Source organism: Anolis carolinensis, chromosome 2, assembly GCF_035594765.1.
Source record: "Anolis carolinensis isolate JA03-04 chromosome 2, rAnoCar3.1.pri, whole genome shotgun sequence".
NCBI classification, from domain to species: Eukaryota; Metazoa; Chordata; class Lepidosauria; order Squamata; family Dactyloidae; genus Anolis; species Anolis carolinensis.
Window position 1 is genome coordinate 279,443,709 of NC_085842.1, and position 26,976 is coordinate 279,470,684.

The following is a 26,976-nucleotide window of genomic DNA, read 5'->3' on the forward strand; positions in this document are numbered from 1 at the left end:
ATTACTTTGTCATAAGCTCTCTGAACTACAGCCTGCAACTTCAGGTGGGTCACTTTGCATCTTCAGAAGAGAGCTGCAATCCAGAAAACTTCTGCTCTTCCTCTCAAAGAAACAAGTAAATGCCACCTTGCTATGTTTAAAGATACCACAAGATGTTTCATCCTATGTTCACTAGCATAGTGGGAAGGAGAACAGGCCTTTTATAATGCACTGGAGTTTCATTTAATGTTATTGTTTTGAAATGGTTCATGTTTTAATTGGTTTTAGTTTTGGATGGTTTAATTGTTTTTTTTAACTGATGTATATGCTGGTTTTACAATATGTTTTACCATTTTAACTTTGGGGAAACACAAGAATTTTTGTTATTGTCATTTCTAGCAGTACACATTGACTAGTAAAGTGGAAACCAGTTTGTTTTTCAGTTGTTTAACAGCAAAGGTCAAAACTGGTTTTCTTTGCTTTTTTTTTAGCTGCGCCCTTTGAAAACAAAGATGCCTTTGTTTTTACAACATCCCTATCAAGATTTGTGTGTGTGTGTGTACACACACACACACACACACACACACATGCATATGTTCCATGTGGAACATATATATATGTGTGTTTCCAATACTGTCTAGACCAGGACAAAGAAGGGTTTGCCAAAAAGTCCTCACTAGCTAAATCACTGAGCTGTCAGCCATATTTAAAAGAAATCAGAATATGAATCCATTAACTGCCACCACAGGGAGTGTCAGGAATATCAATTAAATTATTGGAAATGAATGGTTGTCACTAGCCAGAGAGTTCTATTTCCCACTGTGGCATTTTGCCCTTGTCAAACAATGCCTTGTGGTCAGGAAGATCACACCAATAGGGAAGGTCACCTCTGAGACAAGACTGGTCAACCCAATGTTTTTATCTTTTGTTAGTCAAAATATAGCTATAATCTCTCCTCTCTGAACCAGATGAGCCTGAGTTAGCAAAATGTGACACAGTCCAACATTTGTGAAATATGTGAGCCCATTTTTCCCTACCCAAAAAACCACATAAAAAACTTAAGTACTGAAAAGCTTAATGTAATGGTATGTAATGTTCTACCTTACACATTTCAACTGGATATTTACCTTTGCCTCATGCCAAAGTCAACTTGTCAACAATGACTGCACCACCATGGGCAGTTAATGGCCAAAGAGAGCATAGGATGGGCAGGCAACATTCAGCTGGACTTTCTGTAGCTAGGAGGAAATAACAGGTCATTTTTTTTTCATAATACTAGAACCTAAAGTCATCCACTTAAGCTGGATGGTGAAAGATTGGGCACAGATAAAAGGAGATATTTATTCACACAAGATATAGACATACTATGGAACTTAATACCAGAAGTTGTCAAGAAGACAGTCGTAACAGTTGTAAAAGAAAATAAAGAGAAATCATGTTTATACGTACTCTGCATGTATCATTTGAAAGCAATAATACATTACAGACCAATAACATGCATCAGCACATTACAATTTTGTATTTATTGGTTTCGCCACAAGATGGTGCCTAAACATAAAGGGTATCACATAAAAGCACTGGAATTTCCACCAGGTGTCAACCATGAGAAATACACATATTCAAAACAAAACATGCTATGAATCTACCCTATCCTATAGGCTATCTCAAACAAGTTTATTCAGAAACAATTCCAAGTTGGAATGGTGGCAGTACAACAAAGTCTTCAATATATTCACTCAAAAGGCTTAGGGTGCACATGCTTATTTGTAGAGAAGCACCATTGAATTCATCTGTGCTATAGTCAAAGTAAACACTCAATTTTTAATGCAGAGGTGGCAATTGTCTGCTTCTTCAGCAGTGTTTAACTGCTACTCCAAGTATTCTTAATGACAGTGGTGGAAGCTCCTTTCTTGCAGGCTTTTAAAGAGAGGCTGGATGGGATGGCCATCTTTCAGAGGTGCTATGATTTTGCTTTTCCTGCATGGCAGGGGGTTGGACTAGATGGCCCATGTGATCTCTTCCAACTCTATTATGCTATAATGCTATGACTGCCAATGGAGGCTAGGGCTTGCTGGGAGTTATACCACATGAGGGTATCACAATATTCCAAGCCCTGATTTATTAGAACCAGGGCCCAAGCATAATCTTGAGGGATCAGAGCAAATTTGCAAATCATAACAATTCCTGCATACATTGGGCCCATATTATCCACTGCGGTTTGGTTCCAGGACTTTATAGACACCAACATCCGTGAATGCTCAAGTTCAATTGTATTACATACAATGACATAATAAAGGGGTGTTTCTTATATAAAATGGCAAAAACAAGATTTGCTTTTTGGAATTTTGTTTCGAATATTTTCAAGCTGTGAGTGGTGGAATCAGCCATAGATGTGGAGAGCACTTCAAACAACAATTATTTCTCATATAGTTTAATGATGTAAGACTATATACACATTCATATGGTATATGGCTGTGAAGTAGACATTTCCGCACATCTGTTTAGATCTTGTGAATCCTATCAACGGCCATGGTTTTCACCATCCCTAGGAGTAATGTTTTCTTGTGGTTTTTCTGTTTCTTCATGTTCCAATAAATTCAAAAATTAGGCTTTATTGAGGATACATGTCATAAAAAGAAGCATAACCCTTTCAATCAAATTATGCACTTTCTCTTGTTCTAAAGAAGAGCATGGGCAATATGAATGGATGGCCCAGATTCAATTCTATCTACACCAGTTTTCAAGATGACAGATAGTATTTCTTCTGTCCCATTTAGTCCAGAACAGGTTTTTTTTATATAAAATATGTTTCAAATTACTAAAAATATCACAACACAGTATTATACAGCAAGGGTATGAGGTGTGAGAGCTACATTTTTAATGATTCACTTTGAAGTGCTTTTTCCACATGTACTTTGGAACTGGTAGAAAGTACAACAGCAAATATATTGGTTAAAGTAGGACCAAAATGCCCCTTGGAAAGTGATGAGACACAAGAACAGACTGTTTCCTACAGAAACATTTGGGAAAGGGTGAAGATGACTATGTCCCACCTTGCCATGGAAAATCCCATTTCAAGTTTCTCAGCATTTGAATTTGTTTGACAACCACTGCATTTTCTAGTGATTTTTCTAGTTGGGGAAAGGGGTCAGTTTTAAAAGAAATGTTATATGTTATTTATTTATCATGTCAGAATTGAAGCGAGGGTACAGTTGTAATGTATTTAAAAACACAAACACATTTTTTAACTTGGCATTATACTAAATGCCCTTTGACCAATAGCTGGCCACTTGGAGCGCCTCTGATGTTGCTGTAAGAAGGTCCTCCATTCTGCATGTGGCAGGGCTCAGACTGTGTTGTAATAGGTGGCCTGTGGTTTGCTCTTCTCCACACTCACATGTTGTGGATGCCACTTTGTGGCCCTATTTCTTAAGGTTGGCTCTGCATCTCATGGTGCCAGATCGCAGTCTGTATGGACCATTTCAGGCAAGGATATGGATTCTGGAATGGACAATAACATTAATAATGTGAATTAAGTAAGTCTGAAATGTTCTTTCTCACTCCCCATTGCTCTTCTTCCAGAATCCACACTGTTATATGTGCACTTGTTCTGTTTTGAGATTGCATTTTGACTGACAGTAAATCTCACACAATATGGAAAGGAATATATAAATACTGGGATACGTGTTTCTGCAAATACCCCAAGTACCACCTACATTTTAGCCTAGTTGTTTTCACTCATTATTATATGGGACTATTCTACTGAACACAGTTATGAGTTGGCCCTAGGTATCTGTGGATCCTGCATACATGGATTCAACTATCTATGGCTTGATTTTTTTAAAGAATTTCAAAAAAGCAAACCTTGAGTTTGTCATTTTATTGCAAGGGGCACCACTATACTACATTATTGTGTATAATTGGACTTGAGCATCCATAGATTTTATTAACCATGGGAGTCCTGGAATGAAATACTGTACTGCAAGTCCACTTTAACTATTTCGGTAGTTAGGGATTGTAGTTTGATGAGGCACTAGATACCATTGCCTTAATGTATTGACTCTTAGCTCTGCCTACCATTAGCCTCTATCTCAGTAGTTCCCAACCTTTGGGCCTCCAGGTATTTTGGACTTCAACTCCCAGAAATCCCAGCCAGCTTACCAGGTGTTAGGAACTGTGGGAGCTGAAGTCCAAAACACCTGGAGACCCAAAGGTTGGAAACCACTGCTCTATCTATTGTGACTTTGGCTGAGGATAGGGAACTTCCTAGTCTAATTTTGCCCATCGAGAGTCCAACACAATCACTCTGCCATTAAGGAGCCTCTGGTGGCCTAGGGGATAAAAGCCTCATCCTCTTTATGGTATATGCAGATGTCAACAAACCAAAATCAAAATTGTTTCTATTTTTAAACATTTCTTTTGTCATTTTTTTTAAAAAAAATCACTTGTCTTTCTTTGCAATAGGCTACTGCTGGAGGAAAAAAGTGGGGGAGAGACAGAGAAGTGTATTTCCATGTTCTGATGTGGCTCTTCCAATTCTGCTTTGCAGGTTGCTACTGGAACAGAAATATGTGGAACTCGACTCATTCTTATATATTCTGTTGAAGGAACTGCTGCTTGAACAGAATACAAATTTGAAAGAGTACTTTGGGTTTGCTGTATCCATGAGACCTTTTCTTCCCTTTGTACTCACAATCCTAAAGTTATTTGCCATTTGAAGTAACTGTCCATCAGTGGTTGTAGCTGGCTCCCATGGGTGCAACCACACTGCTGAGCTAATACAGTTGACACCACGACCCAATGCTTTGGAACCCTGGGATCTAGTTTGTCAAGAAACCAGCACTTTAAGGCAGAGAATTCAAAAGATCTTGTAAAACTACAATTCCCATAATTCCACAGCATTGAGGCATGGCAGTTAAAGTTGTCAAATGCGATTTGAATGCGATTTCCTGCTTCTTGGCAGGGGGTTGGACTGGATGGCCCATGAGGTCTCTTCCAACTCTATGATTCTATGAAAATGCATTATTTCTACAGTGTAGATGCATCCTATGCCAGTGAAATGGAGAATTTGTTCAGGTTTTACTCTGAATTTTAGAATTGCTGTCAACACCACTGAACCTTATCCCCAAAAAGGTTAAATACCTTGGATGTCTTCTTTAAGATTCAGACTAGAATCCAAAGTGAATTCATAGCCTCACTGACATGAGAGACATCAGCCAGGACTACTTTGCCTATGGATGTTGGGACCACATAACCACTGGCTTTATTGTGACCTACCTTTGACTCAGCTTACTGTACCACTTTGAGAGCCAGTGTGGTGTAGTGGTTTGAGTGTTGGACCAAGACACTGGGAGACCAGGATTCAAATCCCCACTAGAAACCCACTAGGTGACCTTGAGCCTCAAGGAAAGGGAAGGAACCAGTTCTGCCACCCCCACCCCCACCCCATGTTAAGTCCGCCTTGGGGTCTCCATCAGTCAGAAATGACTTGAAGACACACAACAACAAATTGTGACTCTCATCTTCATCAGCCAATTGACACTTAGCTCCACCTATGATTGTCTCCACCTATTGTGACACTTTACTCCACCAACCATTAGCTCTGCCTATTGTGACTCTTGACTTGACGTCCCATTGGCTCCATTTACAAGAAGCAACCTGTAAGTGCCATTGATGGGGCACCAATCACCAATGCAGCAGACAAATCATGATATTGAAAATACAAATCCTGTAAGGTTTGGATTATTTTACAGCAAATGTGATAAACGGTTCTGATGGTTTGAAGAACCTTCCTTCTTTTGGCAGATCCAATAATACCTGCCGTTTGAGTCTGGAAGCTTGTGGTACCAATAAAATTGTTCTGTGCCACAAAACCAATATTTTTTAAACCCAGTGTGTGTTTAATTCTTCAGACAACAACTGGCCTTCTATATTTAAAGAAACAAACAAATTAAGAATTACAGCATCAAATACAGTGGTCCATCAGTATCTGTGGGATTTCATACCAAAATCCATGGATACTCAGGTCCCATAATATACAATGGCAAGGTAAAATTGTGTCTTTGATATAAACAAGCAAGATCAAGGATAGTTAAATCTATGGATATAAAAGCTGTGGTTATCGAGCGCCAGATGTATGCTCTAAAAAGATGGCAAAGCAGAGGAATTTCTCATCGTCTCTTGTCTTGCTCCACCTCCCTTTGGAACAATTGAAATGTTTCCCCAAATCATTTCATTCCTGGTTCTTGAAAGTTTCTTTGAAAAAACCATCACATCTCATGCTTATGGTAATACACTGCATTGCATGGCAATATTCAAAATGGAGGGGATGGAGTTTATTTGTTAGTTTTAGTTGGGGGCGGAGCAGGGATCATGGATTGGGAATGCTGTGGGGTTATTTTTGTATTTGACTCTTCTGTTTATCTTATGATGTAGAATGAATGCAGTTTGACACCACTTTAACTGCCATGGTTCAAGGCTATGGAAGTACGGAAGTTGTAGTTTTACAAGGCCTTGAGCCTTCTCTGCCAAAGAGATCTTTAGCCCTCTCTACCTGCCTGGGGGAATCCTTTGTTGGGAGGTGTTAGCTGGCCCTGATTGTTCACCCAGGCAGGAATTAGTCAGGCCTTGAAGCTGCAAGGCTCTTAAGTGCTAATCAAGGTGATTAATTGCAGCATTCATACTTGCCTCCAACAGACAAAGAGTTTTTTCTCTCACTCTGGACCTTCCACAGATACATAAACCTTCCTTGCTTTGTTTCCCATATATCTCACAACCTCTGAGGATGCCTGCCATAGATGTGGGCAAAACGTCAGGAGAGAATGCTTCTGGAACATGGCCATAGATCCCGGAAAACTCACAGCAACCATGTGTGTGTTTAATTTGTTGGATTTAAATTAGATTTCTGAAAATATAACAAAAATATTTTTTTTAAAAAAGACAGGACAACCCTTGTCAAACCTTCCTTTCAAACCTCATTACAGCTTTGTTTTGGCTAGAGTTTTGTTTTGTTTAGGCCTTTCTACCATGCCTTTTGCGAGCAGTGCTCTTTCTGCTGAGGAATGCAAAACGAGGAAAAGAGGGGGAAATATCCTGGAAGTTAGGGCAGCAAGAAAGCAAGCAAGCAAGCAGCAGAGTAGGGCTGTCTCTTGCTTCTGCAACACACCTTCAGCATGAGAGGAGGCGGGGGAGAGCCAAGGCAGACCCGCGCCTGCGCAGTGGGGTTGTTTTTCACAAAGCTCTCCTTAAAGTGAGCTGGCAGCGGCTGGGCTTTCGTCTTTGTAAGGAGACCAACCGAGCTGCAGAGTCCCTTTGCAGGAGTCCCGATGAAGCGCTCCTAGAGAAACCACGCTGGTCCTGCCTATTTTTCGCAGAGCAAGATAGATCAGTGTCAAGGGAAAGATCTCGTATTTTTTTTTCTATACATATGAGATCTTGACTCTCCCCTCCTCTTTTTTTTCTTCCTAAGAATATATTTTTATAGACTTTGCTATCAAACAAAAACAAAAAATAATAATTTCAACATGGTGCTGGGGAAGGTGAAGAGTTTGACCATCAGCTTCGACTGTCTGAATGACAGCAACGTCCCCGTCTATTCCAGCGGGGATACAGTCTCAGGAAGGGTGAATTTGGAAGTCACGGGGGAAATCCGGGTGAAATCCTTAAAGATCCACGCCAGGGGACACGCCAAAGTCCGCTGGACCGAGTCGAGAAACGCGGGATCCAACACTGCCTACACGCAAAACTACACGGAAGAAGTCGAGTATTTCAACCACAAGGATATCTTGATCGGGCACGAAAGAGGTGAGCCTGGCATTTTCATTCATTTTATTATTTTTATTATTTCCCCGTTTCATATGGCTTTCTGGATTTTATGGCAGTGGGTTGAAAAGATGGTTACTCGGAAATAGGACCCATTGAGTGAAATGGCACCAGTTTCTCCCCAATGAGAGAGTTTGGCGTTGCAGCCTTGTGGTGCATAGCTATTTAAATGGGTTGCAAAGACCATCCACTTTTCGTCTGCAAAGGGAAGACGTTTATTTTCCAGTCTCTTACTGAAAGGCATACTCCAGTTGAGTGCAATGGCACCATTACTTCCCGATAAGTGACTTCAGCATTTATAACCTTGGGGGTGCATAGCTATTTAAACGTCAGTGGGTCGTGATTACCATCTGCAAAAGGGAGACTTCATATTTTTCCGGTCTCTCCTTTTTAAAAGGCACACTTTCACCTAAAAGATGGTGAGTCAGAAACAGGACCCATTGAGTGCAATGGCCACCCATTCTTCCCCAGTGAGCGAGTTGTAGCATTATAGCCTTGGGATGTAATAATAGGCATTTAAAAATAAAAACATGGGTTTCTGTAAAACACGGCCCATTGAGTGCAATGGCACCCATTCGCCCCAATAGGTGAGATTGGGATGTAGCTATTTAAACCTATAACACCATCTGCAAAGGAAATACTTTATTATTTCCCAGTCTCCTTTTCCAAAAGGGACACACAGTTGGTGAGGATTTTCTCTTATTACTCCTTGGTTTTGCAAATTATAGGTACCCATTGAAAACAATAACACCAATTCCCCCAATGAATTAGTTTAGAAAACTGGTAATCGGTCTTTACAATCTATTTACATCTGCAAAGGGAAGACTTTTTTTGATTTCCCAGTCTCTTTCCAAAAGGGACACTTTCACCTGTGCATCCAGTTGGTGAGGAGTATGGCTTAATGCTTTACTTTTAAACTACTTCTCCTTATATCAAGGAGAAATATAGATAGTGACCCCCTCCCCAATATCAATATACCTATATAGTGCCTTATTAAGATCACTTATGGGGCTTTCCGTGGGTGATGTCCTTTGGAGAGGGTTGCTGGGTGAGAAATAGGTTCCCTGCGGTGCGTTTTGACACTTGCTTTCAGCACCCCACGTGTACCTCTTGCATTCCGTATTAAACTCAAGCAAAGTTGCGGGGAAAACGTTGTTCCGGAATATTTCTTCCATAAATGTGGGTGCATAATGGAGGGAGGGGGAGCCCCCCCCCCTCCACTGAATAAGATCAATAATTGAATTATGATCAGCATCCTTTCTAAGTTGGGGCGGTCAATGGAAAGCCCCCATAGAGCTCTGCAAATGATGCGTGATGTTGGCCAAGAGAGTCAAAAATGGATCAAACCTTCCCAAAGGGGTTCCCTATGCTTCTGACTGTTTAATCTGTGGATCGCTATGGCACCCAATGTGGAAGTCTAGGAGAGTCTAAGGTTGTTTTTCTGAAGTTTCCACCCTTTGTTCGAAGCGGTTCAATCCTGTTTGGGACCAGTCCTAGGGAGAAGGGAGGGGGCTGCGCCTGCTCCTCCAAAGCCTATTGGCTGCAGGCGTCAGGTGGTGGCGATGACTTAATTCCTAGCACAAGAAAATGGGGAAACCGGTTATGTAATTGTGGCTTGCCCTTTTATATATATATATATATATATATAGAAAGGAGATATATAGCCCCACAAGCATATATATGAATATATATATTTACACATATACATACATACATATACATCTCTCCTCTCACTATATATATAGACCACCTTTCTCTATCCTCCTTTCTCTGAGTCTCCTCTCTCTATATATATATCTATCTATACTTCCCCCCCTCTCTTTTTCTCTCTCTCTCTCTATATATATATATGCAGGAGATTTATAATAATTATAGTACTTTATTTCTAGACCACCCTCTCCCCGAAAGGACTCAGGGTGGTTTACAGACACAAAACAAAAAGGCAAACATCCAAACGCCTCAAATGAGTACAAAACGCACCAACATAATACAAGATAATGCACAGTAACAACAGTAAACCTACTACAAAAAATTAAGCATCAGAATGAAAAAATCAAAATCCAATAAAACACAGTAAACTACACATTACATTTACCCTAAAAGCAATTAAGATACAATTGCATTAAAATGGCTAATATTGTGAAATAAGTAAGCCCAGTTTTTCCCTACCCTGCGTATATTCACTACATATTTACACAGATTTGCTGCATATATATGAGAATTTAATATAAGCAAGTTGCAAAGTATACATTCCCTTGCTTTCAAGGCAAGTCTTTTCAGCTTCTTTTTTTGCCAAAAGATGGAAGAAGATAATTTCTGCATTGAGATTAAATGGCGTTTTTAAATATCTTGCTATACAAAGTGCACATTCTTCCCCAGGCATTTGTAGTCTTAAAGGGGTGCTTATCCAGAAACCAAAAAAGTGCAAAAGACAATGTCCAAAATTCCTGGTAGGAGACAGGAGTTAGGAGTAAAAGAGCCGACTATTTTTCTCCCTTTTGGACATAGGGGACAAGGCAAAGTGAGGCTTGCACCTGCTAATGTTATAAATTGTGTTGTAAGCCTTGCTTGCCTTTATTTGGAAGAAACAAAAAGCCAAGGGGAGTGAAGTGAGTGGGTGAGCATCTACAACGAATGCAGTTTGCCACTGTAACTGCCATGGCTCAATGCTGTGGAATCATCTTGTAGTTTCCAAGGTCTTTAGCTTTCTCTGTCAGAGTGTTGGTGCCTTGCCAAACTACAACTTTCAGGATTCCATAGCTCTGTGCCAAGGCAATTAAACGGGTGGCATACTGCATTCATTCTACAGTGTGTAGATGCACTCTGGCTTAGATATGAGGGGGCCCTTGTTTGAATGCATGGAGGACTAGAAAGTTTTCCTTTCCAAATGGCTCGGCTCATTCATTTCCCATGGCCACTATCATCCTGTGCCCTGATTCCAATGACTTAGCTAGGGAAGCAAGGCAAGGCAGGCAACCTGCAGCCTAGCGTGCTCCCTGAAACCCCGCCCCTGTGCCCTCATTGGCTTGCTGGAGTTTGTTAGCCTGTTGCTAAGGCAATGCCAGGCCTTGATTGGCAGGTGGATGGATGGGGAGGGGGGTGGAGGTGGAAGAGATAGGGAGAGCCAAGGTCCTAGTTCTCAAGTCTTCCAAGTTCAAGAGTGGAGCTTGCTGTGCGTTTCCTACAGCGGGATTTCCTTTGGCTGTATCTATCTACACTTTAGAAATAATGCATTTTGACACCACTCTTGTTGTTCATCCACCACATTGTTCCAGTTTGATTGCAATGTACAGTTTGACCCCATTCCTGTTAAAAGTCTTTGCTTTTTGGCTGCCTTAGGGTCCTTCAATACAATGTCTTTATTGTTTTACGTCAGACTATGACATATATGTGTGAGGTCTGTGCAGCAGCCCCTTTAAAATCTCACATCCTGCTGCCTTCAGCAGAAGCCACTCATTGGAAGCCTCAGTGATGTCGCAAAGGCATTGGGTTTATGGGTTCAGAATCCCTTCACCAGAAGCATTTTAGATTTTGGAATAATTGCATATACAGTGGACTCTCAGTTAAGCAGAACTCAGCCGGAATTCTCAAATAACCTGCAAAAAATCAAAGAAAGAATACTTTAAAGAAAATAAAATAAAATGCATATATAATACAGTAAACCTGTTAAGTTAAATTATGTCTCGATTTGCTTTTAATTACTGCTTTTCAGTATTGATATCCAGATTTTATAGTATGGTATAGTTTGGGAAATAGTATTAGTTAAAGGTAAAGCTTTCCCCTTGACATTAAGTCTAGTCGTATGCGACAATGGGGAGTGGTGTTTATCTCCATTTCTAAGCCAAAGAGCCTGCGTTGTCCTAGGTCATGTGGCTGGAATGACTGCATGGAGCGCCGTTACATTCCCACCAAAGCAATACCTATTGATCTACTCACATTAATATGTTTTCGAACTGCTAGGTTGGCAGAAGCTGGGGCTAACAATGGGAGCTCATCCCATCCTGCAGATTGGAACTGCTGACCTTCTGGTCAACAAGTTCTCCCGCTTAGTGGTTTAATCACACAACCACAAACTACATTTATCCAGTACCTACCAATCTCCATGGGTCCCGGTTAGCTGAGAGTCTGTTGTATTTTGCATCTACACTGTAGAATTATTGCAATTTGACACCACTGTGACTACCATGGCTCAATGCTATGAAATCCTGGGAGTTGTAGTTTGGTGAGGCACCAGAGGGAGAAGGCTCCAGACTAGGCCTGGGCCAACTTCAGCCCTCCAGATGTTTGGACTTCAATTCCTAACAGCTGATAGGCGAACTTCGGCCCTCCAGGTGTTTTGGACTTCAACTCCCACAATTGGAATTGCGGGAGTTGAAGTCCAAAACACCTGGAGGGCAGAAGTTCACCTATGCTTGTTCCAAACCATGTTAAACTACAGCTGCCATGATTCCATAGCATTGTGCCATTGGCTATAAGAGCCAAGCTTAAACACACAATCCAGTTGTGTCCTACATTGAAGTCAATTTGACACAGTATTGTATAGAATTATGTTCATGGGAGCGAGTTTGACATTCTTTCAAACTGTGTATGTGTGAAACCAACATTGTCTGCGTTGGGCAGTCAGAAAGGGAAGGTGTCACTCTCTCAGCCACTTCTGTGGACAATGTTGAAGAAACTGGGTGTTAAGTTTTCTAGTAAGCCAAGCAGTCATCTTTTTTGCCTTATGTTTCCCCCCCTCCCCGGCCCTTGTTTCTCCCTCCCACCCCTTAATTTAATTAAGATCCTGACCAGAAGCCCGTGCTTGTTGTCACGTTCCCTCTGGCCAGCTTTCAGGGAATTGCCCAAACCGGAAGCTGGGGGAAAGGAACGTCTGTTCTGCTCTTTCCTTCCCTCCCTCCCCCGCTCCTTCTCCCTCTATGACGCCTACGACGAACGGGTTAGGTTGAGCGCCCGAGCGGCTGAGCCAATAGAAAGGCCGGGGCGTGGAATGTATACTGTATGCATATGAGCGGCTGGCTGGAGCAAGCTCAGCTCGCACCGGTTTAGGCCGGTCCTCTCCTGCTCGAGTCGAGTCTGTGATTGACAGCTCAGCAGTTGTTTACCACAGCGCGGCGGCGGCTTCTCTCGCTTGCTAAGGCTGCAGGGAAATTGCTGAGCTGGCAAGAAAGAAAGGAGGAAAGAGAGAGAAGGAGACTTTTCTCCCCTCAGAATGAAATACACAAGAGGCAAAGAAATAAAATGTATAATATCTGAAAGCTAAACACTCTTCACCACACAGATTTTAAAATAATTCCATGAACATCCCTAACCCAAGAATTCTGAAACACTCCCAAATCCAAAATGGCCCAGAAGTGGCTGAGAATATTCTTTTGGAGTACAGTAGAGTCTCACTTATCCAACATACAGGCCAGCAGAATGTTGGATAAGCGAATATGTTGGATAATAAGGAGGGATTAAGGAAAAGCCTATTAAACATCAAATTAGGTTATGATTTTATAAATTAAAGCACCAAAACATCATGTTATACAACAAATTTGACAGAAAAAGTAGTTCCATACGCAGTAATGCTATGTAGTAATTACTGTATTTATGAATTTAGCACCAAAATATCACGATGTATTGAAAACATTGACTACAAAAATGCGTTGGATAATCCAGAACGTTGGATAAGTGAGACTCTACTGTATTTTCACTATTAAAAAAAAAAATAGAAGACACACCATTGCTTTCTGATGTTTTGGTATACACAAGGTTTTATTCATACCCCGAATTAGGAAAAATATTGTGTATCAAATTACCTCAGGTTATATGCACAAGGCATAGAGCAGGCATGGGTAAACTTTGGCCCTTCAGGTGTTTTGGACTTCAACTCCCACAATTCCTAACAGCCTATGGCTGTTAAGATTTGTGGGAGTTGAAGTCCAAAACACCTGAGATTGGGTAGCATGACTTCCCTGGATCTAGACACTATACTCCTATTTATGTACATACATTTTTTAAAAATCGGGAATCCCAAACATTTCTGGGCCCAAATGTTTCTGATAAGAAATACGTGACCTATATGTATGTGTATGTGAGCATATACAGCATATGTGCGCAGATATACAGGTTGAGTGTTGTCTATTATTCTCCTGTTTCACTCCTGTAATGATTGTGAAGACAATTATGTCAGCGAGATACAGATCAAACCAAGCTCTTTGTCATTTAATGAAGGCTGTCTTCTGGAATCAAGGCTTCTTTGCCTTTATGAAGGAAGGGCTGTATTTATTTGCACCTCCAAACTTCAGGCTTAGGGCCCTTCCACGCAGCCCTATAACCAGAATATCAAGGCAGATTGTCCACAATGTCTGCTTTGAACTGGATTATCTTAGTCCACTCCCATATAACCCAGTTCAATGTGGATTTTATACAGCTGTGTGGAAGGGGCCTTAGTCATTGCCACAAAGTGTAGGGTATTGTTTGGTTTTAAATTTTCCCTTACCACCCTCAGTGAAATGCATTTGAATTTTATAGGACTTTGATCTAAGGGGGGCCCTTCCACACAGCTGAATAAAATTCCACATCTTCTGCTTTGAACTGAAATATATGGCTGTGTGGACTCGGATAACCCAGTTCTAAGCAGATATTGTGGGATTTTCTGCCTTTATATTCTGGGTTAGATGGCTGTGTGGAAGGGCTTTCTGGGATTCCAGTGGTGGCTGATGCCCACTGGAGATGCTGAGGTAGAGCAGCAAATCCAACTCTGGCCGTAACTCATAATCCAAAAAAGGACCATTCAAGGCATTAAGTAAACCTGAGATTAGACATGGGCAAACGTCAGTCCTCTCCCTGCAGGTGTTTTGGACTTCAACTCCCACAATTCCTAAAAGCCAAAGTTTGCTTGTCCAAGTTTATGTCTGCCTAAACTGCTTTCCTGCATATTTAAAATCATATTAAGTAGCCCTTCAAAGGACTGGGGTTGCGCTTTAAAGCAAACCTGAAAGTCAAACCAAAGAAAAGCTTTCAGATATTTTCAATTACTATGCAGAGATTTTACAGTGTGTCACAGTATTCACTTGCTTGATACCTTCAACGTACCCTTCAGACCACAAGAAGGTTTGTATAAGATGGTCTGACTTTTTGTTAGCAGCCTGCCCTAATTTTTTTTCAATGGTGTAGCATATTAGCTTTATTAGGACTTAATAACCTGGTTAGCAGGGGATCAGTATTATTTTGAATTGTGCTGCTAAGTAAACACTGATAAACGGCTTTTACAAAACAATCTAGGGTAGTGATCACATTGCTATATATTTGAAAGATAGCCGTTTTTGCCCCTGAATAGCTTATATCTGCATTTAGATCGTAGGAAAGAAAATGGAGGAAGGCAGGACTGACAGGATTTAGTGTACTGTTGCTACTTACTGTCTGAATTTAAAGATGCAGGCAGTTCCTGAGCTACAAACAACTCATAGTTAAGATCAGGGGTGAGACAACAAGAAATGAGAGGAATCTGCCCCTCAGAAAGGAAATTCAGTTATTATCATGGGGAAAAGGTGTCTTCACTGAAGCTTTATCACCAATCCTTGTTTTCACAATGTCATTTTTTTCAAAAGCCAATGATCAAAGGGACAGAAAGTGAGGTGAAATCTTCTAAACAGGCACAGATAGCAAAATTAACACCACGGGGTGTTAACCCTTCCATAACCTAGCCAAAGCTTGAAAATATACATTTGGATGGAATTACATTTTAAAATGTACCTGTTCTGACTTACAAATTCAGCTTAAGGATAAACCTACAGACCTATCTTATTTATTTATTTATTTATTTATTACATCACTTCTACCCCGCCCTTCTCACCCATCAGGGGACTCAGAGCGGCTTACAATATAAACATACACATCAAAAAACAGCTTTCATCAAATTTAAGAATCATCGAGATTAAAAATTACAATAAAATTAAAAATATACATTAAAATATACATAATTATACATTGCCTGTATACCAAGAATGTCTAATGTGGTCAAGGTAAAATTCTTACTGGGAATGCATTAAAATGCCAGCTATTAAGGTCAATGGAGTGAAAGGGTCAAGTGAAATGCAGCTTTCCCCCTCCCTTGTAATATTATCTTTCTTAGTCAATAATATGAAAGTTATCCTATATAATATATTGTGATATGTGTATAATGTTTACAGGTGGAATAGCATATTGGGTTTTTCCCTCCTAGATGATGATAATTCTGAAGAAGGCCTCCACATCATTCATTCAGGACGGCATGAATATGCATTCAGCTTTGAGCTTCCACAGACGTAAGTATATGCTATACCTGAGCTATGCAGCAAGACCAGGCATGGGCAAACTTCGGCCCTCCAGGTGTTTTGGACTTCAACTCCCATAATTCCTAACAGCCGGTAGGCTGTTAGGAATTGTGGGAGTTGAAGTCCAAAACACCTGGAGGACTGAAATTTGCCCATGCCTGAACAAGACTATCAAAAGAACACACTGGCAGAAGATCTGTAGATAGAGAGCTCATATGTAGAAATGGAGCAGGGGACAGAAAAAACCCTTTTCAATGGTCACACGGATTGCACTTGAATATGCTACAGGGACATTGTCCTCATTCAACTCTTTAGAGGTTGCTTTGATTCAGAGAGGAAAAATCAAGACCAGCTCCTGTCCATCTTTTAAAACTCTATTATTAAATCCCTTTAAACCTTCTTAAACATCTATAATATCACATTTGCTCTGTGCACATAGCATACTTTTCTCATTATAAATGAGCACAGAGAATTGATCATTAGGCCTTTTCAAGCTTCTGGCATGACATCCTGCTGAATTTCAGGCGAGATCTGGTTGCTTCAATGGAACATGTTGAAACAGATCTGCCAGATAAGGCATAAATCAGAATAAAATCGAATAGAATGAATATGAGGGAAATGTTAAGTGAAGGCATTTGGGGCTATATTTATAGGGCATTGATTATTTAAGGAATGTTGGAATTAGGCGGATGGATGGGAGGAGCAGAAACTATTAGTTCAAAAGCAGGATAATACTGCCCTCCTGAGTTTTAAGATTATTGATAAGAGTGAACTCTCTCTTTATATATATTTATTCATTGAGGATTCAAACAATGAGGTTCACTGAAACATTTATGTAAACTATGTAAGCAGTGGTTGATTGCAGGAGGAGATCAAGAACTCCTGATGCAAGCAGTGCAGTTTTTCAGAAACGAGGCTGTATATGACAATCAAGATAAGAAAACTGCACCAGTCTGGCCCAGACATTGCTTCAGTGTTAGACATTCAAAAGTGACATCTAGTCAAGTGTTTGCAGTGTACTGCCTTTGTAGGATTTGCAGGTATTTGGCATCATACAAGATTGCTTCCCAGAGAGGCAATGTAATAGAAATTGCAATTGATACCAGCTGCAACAGCATTATTTTGAAAACCCAAATGAAGTTCTAGAAATCTTCTAATTTATTTTTCGTAGTGAACTTGTTTGTTAGAAGTATAACCAGAAGTTTAGCCTTTTGGCAGAATTAAACTACTATAATTTTAGTTTAGGTACAGTATTAACATGAAGAAGTGTCAATAATTAATTCTGGCTAACCAGAACTTCAGTTGTCTTCAGTAAGAGACCAGAAAACAGAAGATGCTGCTGTCTACTCTGAAGATTTTGAGAAGCAGCTTTAATTTTATGTACAAATATACCATTAAAATAATTTATGTGTCTAAACACCTTTCTCATGTTAGTAAGCAAGATAATATATGCGTAACTACTAAAAAAGCGTAAAGGCTAACAAAGTTGAAGCGCTATTCCCTGCAGACATGATTCTGATCTTGAAAACTTGTATTAACACAAGTTTTTTTTTTTACTTCCATCCTGGTCATATAAAATGTTGACCCCTTTGGAAGTCAGTTATTTCAAATAAATCTGTTTCCCCCCCTACACTATTCCTGTTTTCCTATTCCGCTGATATAAAAAGTGACCTCTTGTAAGATTAAGGTACCTCTTGGCCAGATACTCAATGTGGTTAAACTGGAGTACTTGAATTTAACCAAGTTTAGCTTCCCTTCAGTTCAGTGGGTCTAATTGGTGGAAATTCAAGTACACCAGTGTAACTAAGTTGTGGACTGTGCTAATATATCCTTTGTAGCATATTACAGTGCAATTCTGATACATATACAGTGATATTTTGAAATCTACTGAGCAGTTTAATTTTAAATACAGAGATATTTCTCCCAAACTAATTGAACTTGAAAATCCTACAAACAAATTATCCTCAACTGCATACTATGATGCATTAACAGTACAGTACAACTTATTATTACCTGGATTGAGTGTATACTTAATGTACAAAAAAAGAGAATCGGAGAGACTTATTTAGTGTTGACCTTTGTGTCCTGAACAGACCACTTGCTACCTCATTTGAAGGCAGACATGGCAGTGTGCGCTATTGGGTGAAAGCAGAATTGCACAGGCCTTGGCTTCTACCAGTAAAATTAAAGAAGGAATTTACAGTCTTTGAACATATAGATATCAACACTCCTTCATTACTGGTAAGAATTGACAGAATTACTCATTCTTTTTTCCTAGTATTTTTTTAAAAAATAGCAATACATGTTCTCTGAAATATCAAAACATGTAATGACAATTCAGTATAATGAAATATTTAAAGTATAAGAATATAATGACCCAGCAATTAGTAAGTGGTGCCATAATGTATCATAATTTAACCAGTATTTTCAGGCTGCTTGTTTTTAAAGTAATGCCATTTAAACTGTTCATGTAAATATTAACTTACTCTTATATGGAACAGTTCTAGTCTTGTAAAAAACTTCAACTTGAGAATTTGCAGCTTGATAAAGCAATGCAAAAAGAAATTGTACTGCAGTGCATTATTCATTGTTCTACTATATTGATAATTTACATATCAAGTGGGGAGAAATGATCATACTTCTGTATGTTATCATAAAATTTTACATTGATAATCAATTAAATACTTAATAAGTTTTTGTTCAATTTGATCTAAAAACCATATATTCAACCTTGGTTTTCAAATTAAAATATATGAAAATGGAATACTTAAGTAAACGTCCATTGAAACAGGGTTCTTTTGCTTCTGGCTAAAAGGGCATGTTACAGGGGTGGCATAGAGGACCTCATCCTAAAACCCACAAAAATCAATATGAATGTTTCTGTTGCTTTTTGTGAGTTTGGGCGAAGTCCTTAATCTACACTTCATGTAAGACAACAAGAATAACATAATTGGGTGGGGTGGATGTTGAAAGATGTAAGTAGGGACAACTGAAATCTAAGGAAATGTTGACATTCAAAAATTAGGAACATTACTTCACAAAGCCAATACTCATTGAAGCCACACCTAATTTTAAGGATTCTATATTAAGGCTATGTTTTTAAACAAAGCATACTTGAAAGTATCACTGAAATTAATTAAAATTTCAAGGAAATTGTTTAGAGTTCCTTTTTTGTGTCAGGAGTGACTTGAGAAACTGCAAGTCACTTCTGGTGTGAGAGAATTGGCCGTCTGCAAGGATGTTGCCCAGGGGATGCCTGGATGTTTTGATGTTTTTACCATCTTTGTGGGAGGCTTCTCTCATGTCCCCACATGGGGAGCTGGAGCTGACATAGGAAGCGCATCCGCTTTCCCTGGATTCGAACTGCGGACTTGTCAGTCAGCAGTCCTGCTGGCACAAGGGTTTAACCCATTGCACAACTGGGGGCCCTTAAGTGCCAAAATTGAAAGGAAGGACTATACCCCAGTGTGTTACAATATATAGTAAAGACATACTTTCACTACTTAACCCCATGAACCACAAACTACAGATTTAGAAACAAGTTCCATTTATCACAATACAAATATTTAGCTGCCATGCAACTAGGCAGCCCAATTGAATGCATGTGCATTTGGCAGGAAAATCACTGAATTTAGTGAGGCTTATTCCCAGATATGTAAACAATATGGGAGTAAACCTGATCAAACACCATAGAACTTCATATTGAATAAACATTTACAGAACTCAGCAGTACTTTTTATTTAGAACTGTGGACTAAACCTGAAGATTTAAACCAAGATTTCTAGTCTACTTAGCTTGTGAATTTGGCTTTAAGTTAAAACTTATTGCACTTTTTGTATTCTAGGATTGTACTCCCTAGTTATAAAGATTCAGAAACGAGTATTAAAATGAACAGCATCTATATTCAAGTAAACTTTATTAGGATCATGCTGCAGGTCTATTAGTCCTGTTACTTTCAACAGGATCACTGTATATTTTGTTTACTTTACCTACCCAGTAAGTCACATAAAGGTTACCTATGCTCCTTCCTGCAATAGAACACTCTTATTTTCAATGAGTCTCATTAATTCCATACTGTCTATACACACCGTCAGTTACTGTCCACCCTTTTGGACAGGAATCTTTTACATAATGACCTGGAGATGTCATGCCTTGAGCAACTTGAACAAAGAGTGTGACAACTCTTTCCAACAAACTTAAGTGCAGAGTTCAGCTGGAGAACTGTAGACAGCTTGGAGTTTTCTCTGTACAATAGTTTCCTTTTTTGGATTAATGCTAAAATAGAATTCATAGAGAGTTTATATAGTTTGTTCTCATAGTAAGTGCATATTGGAGACAACACATTATTCTGGAGTATTATGGTACTTCCTTTTTCAGTTATAGCAGTAACTAGCATTGATCTGACAGCCAAGCAAGTGTCAGTGTCCAAACCTGTGCACATAGCTGCTACTCCAGACAGACTATGATGATTCACAAAGAGGGGAGCAGCAACTATCAGTCCAAACTCCTAAGAAAGAGAATCACTTTTCAAAGATTCTTCATACTTTTTTGTCCTGTAATTATATTCACCAAAAGACTAAACCCTGCATAGTCTTTAGAGCTAGTTAATATCTCCAGAGCTAAAAATGTCATTGTGAATATCTCTCTTGTTTTTCTTTCAGTCACCCCAAGCAGGCACAAAAGAAAAGACTCTGTGTTGCTGGTTTTGTACCTCAGGCCCAATATCCTTAAGTGCCAAAATTGAAAGGAAGGGCTATACCCCAGGTATGTGAAAGAAACTGTTTTGTGTTCATTCTCTCTCATTTCTCTCACTTTCTCAGTATGTGTTTATGATCACAATGTAAAATAGTCATAGGTGGATTTTTAATTATTTAGTAAAATAATGTCCTGAGTGCTAGCTCATCTCTAGAAGTTTCGTTGAACTGCATTAATGTATGGGTTGTATGTGCAGCACAGTTCAGACTTCAATTAATATGAGTTTGGCAGCTGTCATGAATAGTATGAAGTTTGCAGATCCTCTCCTAATTTTGATAGGGTTGATCCTGAGTGTTTTCATCATTGCCCAAATGCTCAAGAAGAATGTCATGCATTGCATTATTATTTTAATTTATTTATTTATTCAGTTTATACTCTACCTTTCTCATGCCATGAGATCCAAGGCAACTTAAAATAATTTAAAATAGAAATTAGCTCAAATGCAATATTACAGAAGTTAAAAACAATGGAACTACTGTTGTATTAAAAACAGAGAGTTAAAAACAATTTAGAAAAAAAATTAGACATAATTGTAAGACTAAAGTGTAGGAGGAATTCTTTTGTTTTTATCTAACCTGGGTGTTTTATGTTGTGTTTTTCAAGGTGAATCAATTCAGATCTTCGCGGAGATTGAGAACTGTTCTTCCCGGATGGTGGTGCCAAAAGCCGCCATTTATCAAACACAGGCATTCTATGCCAAAGGGAAAATGAAGGAAGTAAAACAGCTGGTTGCCAACTTGCGTGGAGAGTCCCTGTCATCAGGAAAAACAGAAACCTGGAATGGCAAACAGTTAAAGATTCCACCCGTCTCCCCCTCCATCCTTGATTGTAGCATAATCCGTGTGGAATATTCACTAATGGTAGGCAGTTTGTCAAAATTTCAATCTTTAGCACCAATACTCATTTTTGGTTTGTTTGTGGGGGGAGGGGCTGATTCAGATTTTTAACAACTTCTTCTTGCTTATATTTTAGGTATATGTGGATATTCCAGGTGCAATGGACTTATTTCTTAATCTACCACTTGTCATTGGTACTATTCCTTTACATCCATTTGGCAGCAGAACATCAAGTGTGAGCAGCCAATGTAGCATGAATATGAATTGGCTTGGTCTGACACTGCCTGAAAGACCAGAAGGTAAATTTTATTACACATAACACATAATGTTTACTCCCTAGGCCTGTAATTCTATTAACATCTTACCAGTATGAACCTACATGAACCTTTTATGCAAACAATACTCAAGGAAATCTTCCAAGACTCTCCACATTATCATTCCATGAGAGAGACATCAAAGATAAATGTCCTTGCAAAAAGAAAACACATGCAGAACCTGAAATAAGTCTGAGCTGATGCCTAATTTGTTAAATAACTGAAAACATTTATTAGCTTAATCTATATTTCACTGAGATCAAGGAATATATGTGATTATTCCTCTTGGTCATTTAATCACTACAACTTTGAGAGGAAGGTTGGGTTGAGAAAGGATTTCATGGCTCAGTCTGGACTTGGATCTAGATCTCCAAAGTCCAGTATTTTCATTACACTGATTTATAGGCAGAATAGAGATGTCTTAGAGCATAAGTGCTTTGTGGACAGAACCTTCTATTTACACATGGTTTTATTTATTTATTTGTATAGCACCATCACTGTACATGGTGCTTCACAATTAAATTAACAAAATAGGTTTTACCTAGATTCAGAGAGAAGACAGTACTTGGCCTCCTCCCAAGAGAGCCGTGAAAAAGAATGTAGATTTGGAGCTGTATGGTCAAACCTAGTGGCAGACCTGTTTTAGAGTCTGACTAACTTACCAGGACTGTCCAGAACAGTTAAAACTGAAATACCAGCAGGAATTGAGCCTTTCTGACTTCTACCTTGTGCAAATCACCATAACTAAAGTTTAATATATTTGTCATGTTGTATATCTTGACATGCATAAGAACATTGTTCGAACTGCGTGTACTTTTGCCTTCAGCACCTCCTAGCTATGCAGAAGTGGTCACTGAGGAGCAAAGACAGTCCAGCCTAGCGCCTGCAGCTGTATGCGACGACTTTGAAAGAGCACTTCAAGGACCATTGTTCGCCTACATCCAGGAATTCAGATTTCTGCCTCCACCACTTTATTCTGAGGTAAGATTTTACGGCCACAGTTAAGCCTCACTTTCCTTTTTTAAAATTAGAGAATATTTTTACTTTCCTGGGAACGGTCCTAGAAAATAATGTGATAGAATCTACAGAGCATCCTAAATCAGTGGTTCTCAACCTGTGGGTCTCCAGATGTTTTGGCCTTCAACTCCAAGAAATCCTAACAGTTGGTAAACTGGCTGGGGTTTCTGGGAGTTATAAGCCAAAACACCTGGGGACCCACAAATTGAGAACCACTGCCCTGAATGATCTTGCTTTTTTCCTGCAGAATCGTGAGAAAACGGGAGGGGTAGCTTTTCTCTCCTCACTCAGACCTCTTGTATATCCCAAAACCTGATCTGGAGGGGTTGAAAACATCATTTGGTTCTTCTGAGGAGACTAGAATGCAGACGTGTTGTGCTGATTTTCCCCAGGCTGCAACCCTAATCATTTAGTAGAAGTAAATGAAATCAATAGCAATTTGAGTCAACTTGTTTAAAATTGGACTATTTTTGTTTTGTTGTTCATTGGTACACATTTTTCTATTACAGTAGTAGTAAATGAAGATTTTAAATACTTGCATAGTATTCAGTATTCTATGATCAAGCTTTGCTGCCTTATTTGTTTGAGCTATAAACTAAGAGTTACAATAAAAAAACGGACAAATATCTGTATAAGTTGCTTTTATTTTTCTTAAAGTCAATATAAACATAGTTTAAAGTGAATATCCCGCTTCATATGATTTTCAAGTTAGCAACTTTGAGTGGGGTACCCTTAATGTACCTGACCTTCCAGTTCTAGGAAACAGTGGCTGAAACTTTGCACAAAACGTTGATGGAATCCCATGTTGCATTGTGTTGCTTATAGTTCTCTACATTGATACATGATGGTTTTTGATAAAATATTTCATAAAGTAAGACAGGAGTGGACAGGTTTTTTTCCTGTCCTTTTCTCAATATAAGAAATTATTAAAGAGAAACAACATAAAAAAAAAGCAAAACAGTATGAGAGTATAATACTACTGTAGTTTTATGATAATATATTACTGTATCTCAATATATTTCAAGTAATGTTATCCTTTTAATCACTTGTGTTAGAAAAACCATTCATCCCTTGTTTTCTTCCTGTTTTTCCCAGATTGATCCAAACCCAGATCAGCCCTCAGATGACACACCATCTTGCCCCTCTCGCTGAAGGAATGCTTCCTAAAAGTTGGTTTGGGTCAGGATTGCATTTTCACCATGTTGAGGATAAAGGCAGCCACGGAGACACACTTTACAAAGGAAGGTGTTGCCTAAAAGGAAAGGTGAAATAATGAAACAACCTGTGATTATGCTTTTGAAGCCTACAGCAAACATCATAGGACTGCTCTTCATGCTTGAAGATCTGAGTTTCCCTCCCTGTTGTATACTGGCACATACTAAGAGCAGCCTTAATAGCCTACACTCGTGTGTCAAAACACTCACCATGTTGCAAGGGGGATAACTTCCTCTTTTGATTTGAAAATTTGCACATGCTCAATGCTTTCGTTGTGCGGTTCAGTGTCACTACAGCTTTTTCTCATTTATGTTGGACTGTTGTTAACCCCTTCTAACCTGTTTGTGGTCCGCACAACAAGGAGCGAAAGAAAGCTTTTAAAACTTTATGACAAATGCACTGATTTTTTTATTTAGAAAAAAACAAACAATATAGTCTGGACTTTCCTGCATATGCTCAGAATTGTCCCAGTAAGACTGATTCATGCATCACCTCTTCAGCTTGGATCCTGTTGTGGATTTATTACAAACATCAAATGCCTTCAAGCCAATCCTTGCTGTATGTTTTGCAGCCTACTGTAGTAGACAAGCAACAGATATGTGAGGCGAAAATGAACAGAAAGAGGAAACGATAGGAGTCTTTGTCAAGATTATATACATTCTTGATTCCTTTTTTAAGAATTCGTTGCCTTTCTACTATTACCACAAAGAAGAATTTTGTTACAGACTGCCTAAAATCACTTAATCTCAGGTGAACTCATCACTTGCCAAAATGTTGAAATGCTATTTGTGTTTATGTTGCACTGCTGAGTTTTTTCTTCTTCTTTCTCTTTCTGTTTTTGTTACTTCATTGTTTTATTTGGATGGGGGACTTGGAAAAGGGACATACACAAATTAACACATCCTATTATTTTTCCAAAACACAAAACACCACTAAGAAAAGTGGGAAAATGAAAGTGTATTTAGAAAAGCTGCAGGAGCTTAGCACCCAACATTTTATCTGCCAAGAGTTACTGGAGAAAAGTTGTGTGTGGTTCACGTAGGAGTTTCTTTGCAATTAAGGTGGATAGGGAAAAATGAATTTATTTTTTTACATAGGTATCCTATAACCACTTGCTTGCATGGAATATTGTAGTGATCTTTTAGTCAGGGATAGAGGGAGCTTTCTCAAAAATAGACATTATTATGTCTTAAAGGATAAGAAGAAAATAGCTTTCAAAAAGAAATTCCCGTGAGCACTACTAAGATTGCATTCCCTCCTAGACGGAAGAATCACACAGAACAAAGTTAGTAGTCATAAATAATTGGTAGAGAACTGCTTTGATTTTGAAATTCAGAGCAGGATTCAGCCTGCATTACAAGGACTCAGTGGATGATGGGTGTTGAGGCTCTTGGCTCAAATGCTAGCTTTTCGGCATTAAATATATTAATTGACGCACAACTGTCCTCTTCAGAAAGAAACTTTTTGATTCCTACCAAAATCAGCCATTCTAATGTTCCAAGTGACAACTTGGGTTACTTGACCCACTGTGATAACCAGATTAATATAAAAGTTGCTTTCTCTGGGCTGGGAACCCTCTAATTCAAATCTTCGTTGCTGTTGAAGCTTCCAAACAACAGGATAGGCTTTTCCATAAGTGGCCTTTAAGAAAACATGGACAGAAATTCATGTTTGAACAATAACAGGGTGAATAATAATACAGTATACAAATGGGTCACGTTTTAAGTGATTCACTTAAAAGAGTTCAGCCTTCAGCAAGCTAACTGCATATACTGGATAAGAAGATAACAGAATAATGGAACATTTCTTTTTGCATATTTTCAAGCAATTTTGTGAATGTCCCTCTTCCGCCGATTTTTTTTTTAAAAAATGTTTTAGTGAGAAAGTGGCATAACAGGACATTTGGTGGTGTCTTTCTTTTAAAGGGGTTCTGTATTTTTGTTTCAACCAACTAGGGAACAATTGCTGTTATGCATAGCATTACATTTATCACCACACAATGGATGTTTCCATATAAAGCAGGATTGACCAATATTGTAGTAATTGGCATTGCATCACATACATTTTGTGATCAGACTAAAAGTTGTAGACACTATGAAAAAAATAAAATAGCTCTTACAAGAAAAAGTTAATCTTTTGTGGCATTACTGTTATCTCTGATTTCTGAAAATATTGGTCAATTCTGGACATTGTAAAATATGAGGTTCAGAACTGTAGTCCAGTATTTGAAAATCTAATTTTAAACAAAAAAGGGGGACAGGTAAATAAAATCCAAAATGTTAGAAAAAAACAAAGTGCAATATTTAATGTTTGCTTTATAGATTATATTCATTGGCTGTTTGTATTATATTTTCCTTTTTATTTTCTTCTTTTTTTTAGTTTGGTGCTGAATATGTCCTTGTAGACTCTGTTTTTTTAAAAAAACAGTATGTGGAAAACAATTAATTTTTTCCTATGGCTCTTCCTTGTGGATAATAAACTCTTTTTTTACAAAACAGATCTTTTGCTTGAGGTATTTTATGTTAAGAAATGCAAAACATTGAGTTTTTATACAATTAAAATAGGTTGAATTAACTGCAGATATGGCATTGAAGGCACTTACATGAAAATAGGTCTCCTACAGATGAAATGATACTTTGTTCAATTTCTTAATTCTTTCAGATTGGTTTGCGCAAACCATATATTTATAAGATCTAGGGCAGTGGTGGCAAACCTATGGCACATGCACCAGAAGGGGTATGC

General features: G+C 38.8%; 1 protein-coding gene and 2 long non-coding RNA genes across 8 annotated transcripts in view; 1 reads left to right on the forward strand and 2 right to left on the reverse strand.

Moving 5' to 3' along the window:
* LOC103277622 (uncharacterized) overlaps nucleotides 1-5,689 on the reverse strand; it is a 70,552-nt gene extending 64,863 nt beyond the window's left edge. For 3 of the 4 annotated variants that reach the window (XR_010003539.1, XR_010003538.1, XR_001729867.2), the window contains exons 1-2: nucleotides 5,122-5,250; nucleotides 1,107-1,217 (exon numbers count right to left, since the gene is read on the reverse strand). This is a non-coding gene — a long non-coding RNA (uncharacterized LOC103277622). The other variant, XR_001729868.2, reaches the window with a different exon arrangement.
* Nucleotides 5,690-7,236: 1,547 nt separating this feature from the next.
* On the forward strand, nucleotides 7,237-26,731 carry arrdc3 (arrestin domain containing 3). 3 transcript variants are annotated; one of them, XR_010003537.1, is made up of 8 exons: nucleotides 7,237-7,782; nucleotides 16,007-16,088; nucleotides 18,191-18,338; nucleotides 20,759-20,861; nucleotides 21,456-21,712; nucleotides 21,825-21,987; nucleotides 22,794-22,983; nucleotides 24,115-26,731. XR_010003537.1 is itself a non-coding variant. In XM_003216361.4 (8 exons), the coding sequence occupies exons 1-8, from the start codon at nucleotides 7,503-7,505 to the stop codon at nucleotides 24,169-24,171; spliced, it is 1,245 nt and encodes a 414-aa protein (XP_003216409.1). In that variant the 5' UTR covers nucleotides 7,242-7,502; the 3' UTR covers nucleotides 24,172-26,731. The 3 variants fall into 3 exon arrangements, 2 of the variants coding, with proteins under 2 accessions (XP_003216409.1, XP_062828323.1); XM_003216361.4 differs by having other exon boundaries at nucleotides 7,242-7,782; nucleotides 22,829-22,983; XM_062972253.1 differs by lacking the exon at nucleotides 18,191-18,338 and having other exon boundaries at nucleotides 7,754-7,782; nucleotides 22,829-22,983.
* Nucleotides 9,660-12,772, reverse strand: LOC103277621 (uncharacterized). Its single transcript, XR_505550.3, has 2 exons — nucleotides 12,589-12,772; nucleotides 9,660-11,396 (listed from the first exon to the last, which is right to left on the reverse strand). It is a non-coding gene; the product is annotated as an uncharacterized LOC103277621 (long non-coding RNA).
* Nucleotides 26,732-26,976: the final 245 nt, after the last annotated feature.

Coding starts and splice junctions, on each gene's coding strand:
- arrdc3 (XM_003216361.4), top strand. CDS start 7,503: ATGGTGCTGGGGAAGGTGAAGAGTTTGACCATCAGCTTCGACTGTCTG. Junction 18,339..20,758: donor TCAACACTCCTTCATTACTG/GTAAGAATTGAC, acceptor TTTTTCTTTCAG/TCACCCCAAGCAGGCACAAA. Junction 21,713..21,824: donor GTGTGGAATATTCACTAATG/GTAGGCAGTTTG, acceptor CTTATATTTTAG/GTATATGTGGATATTCCAGG.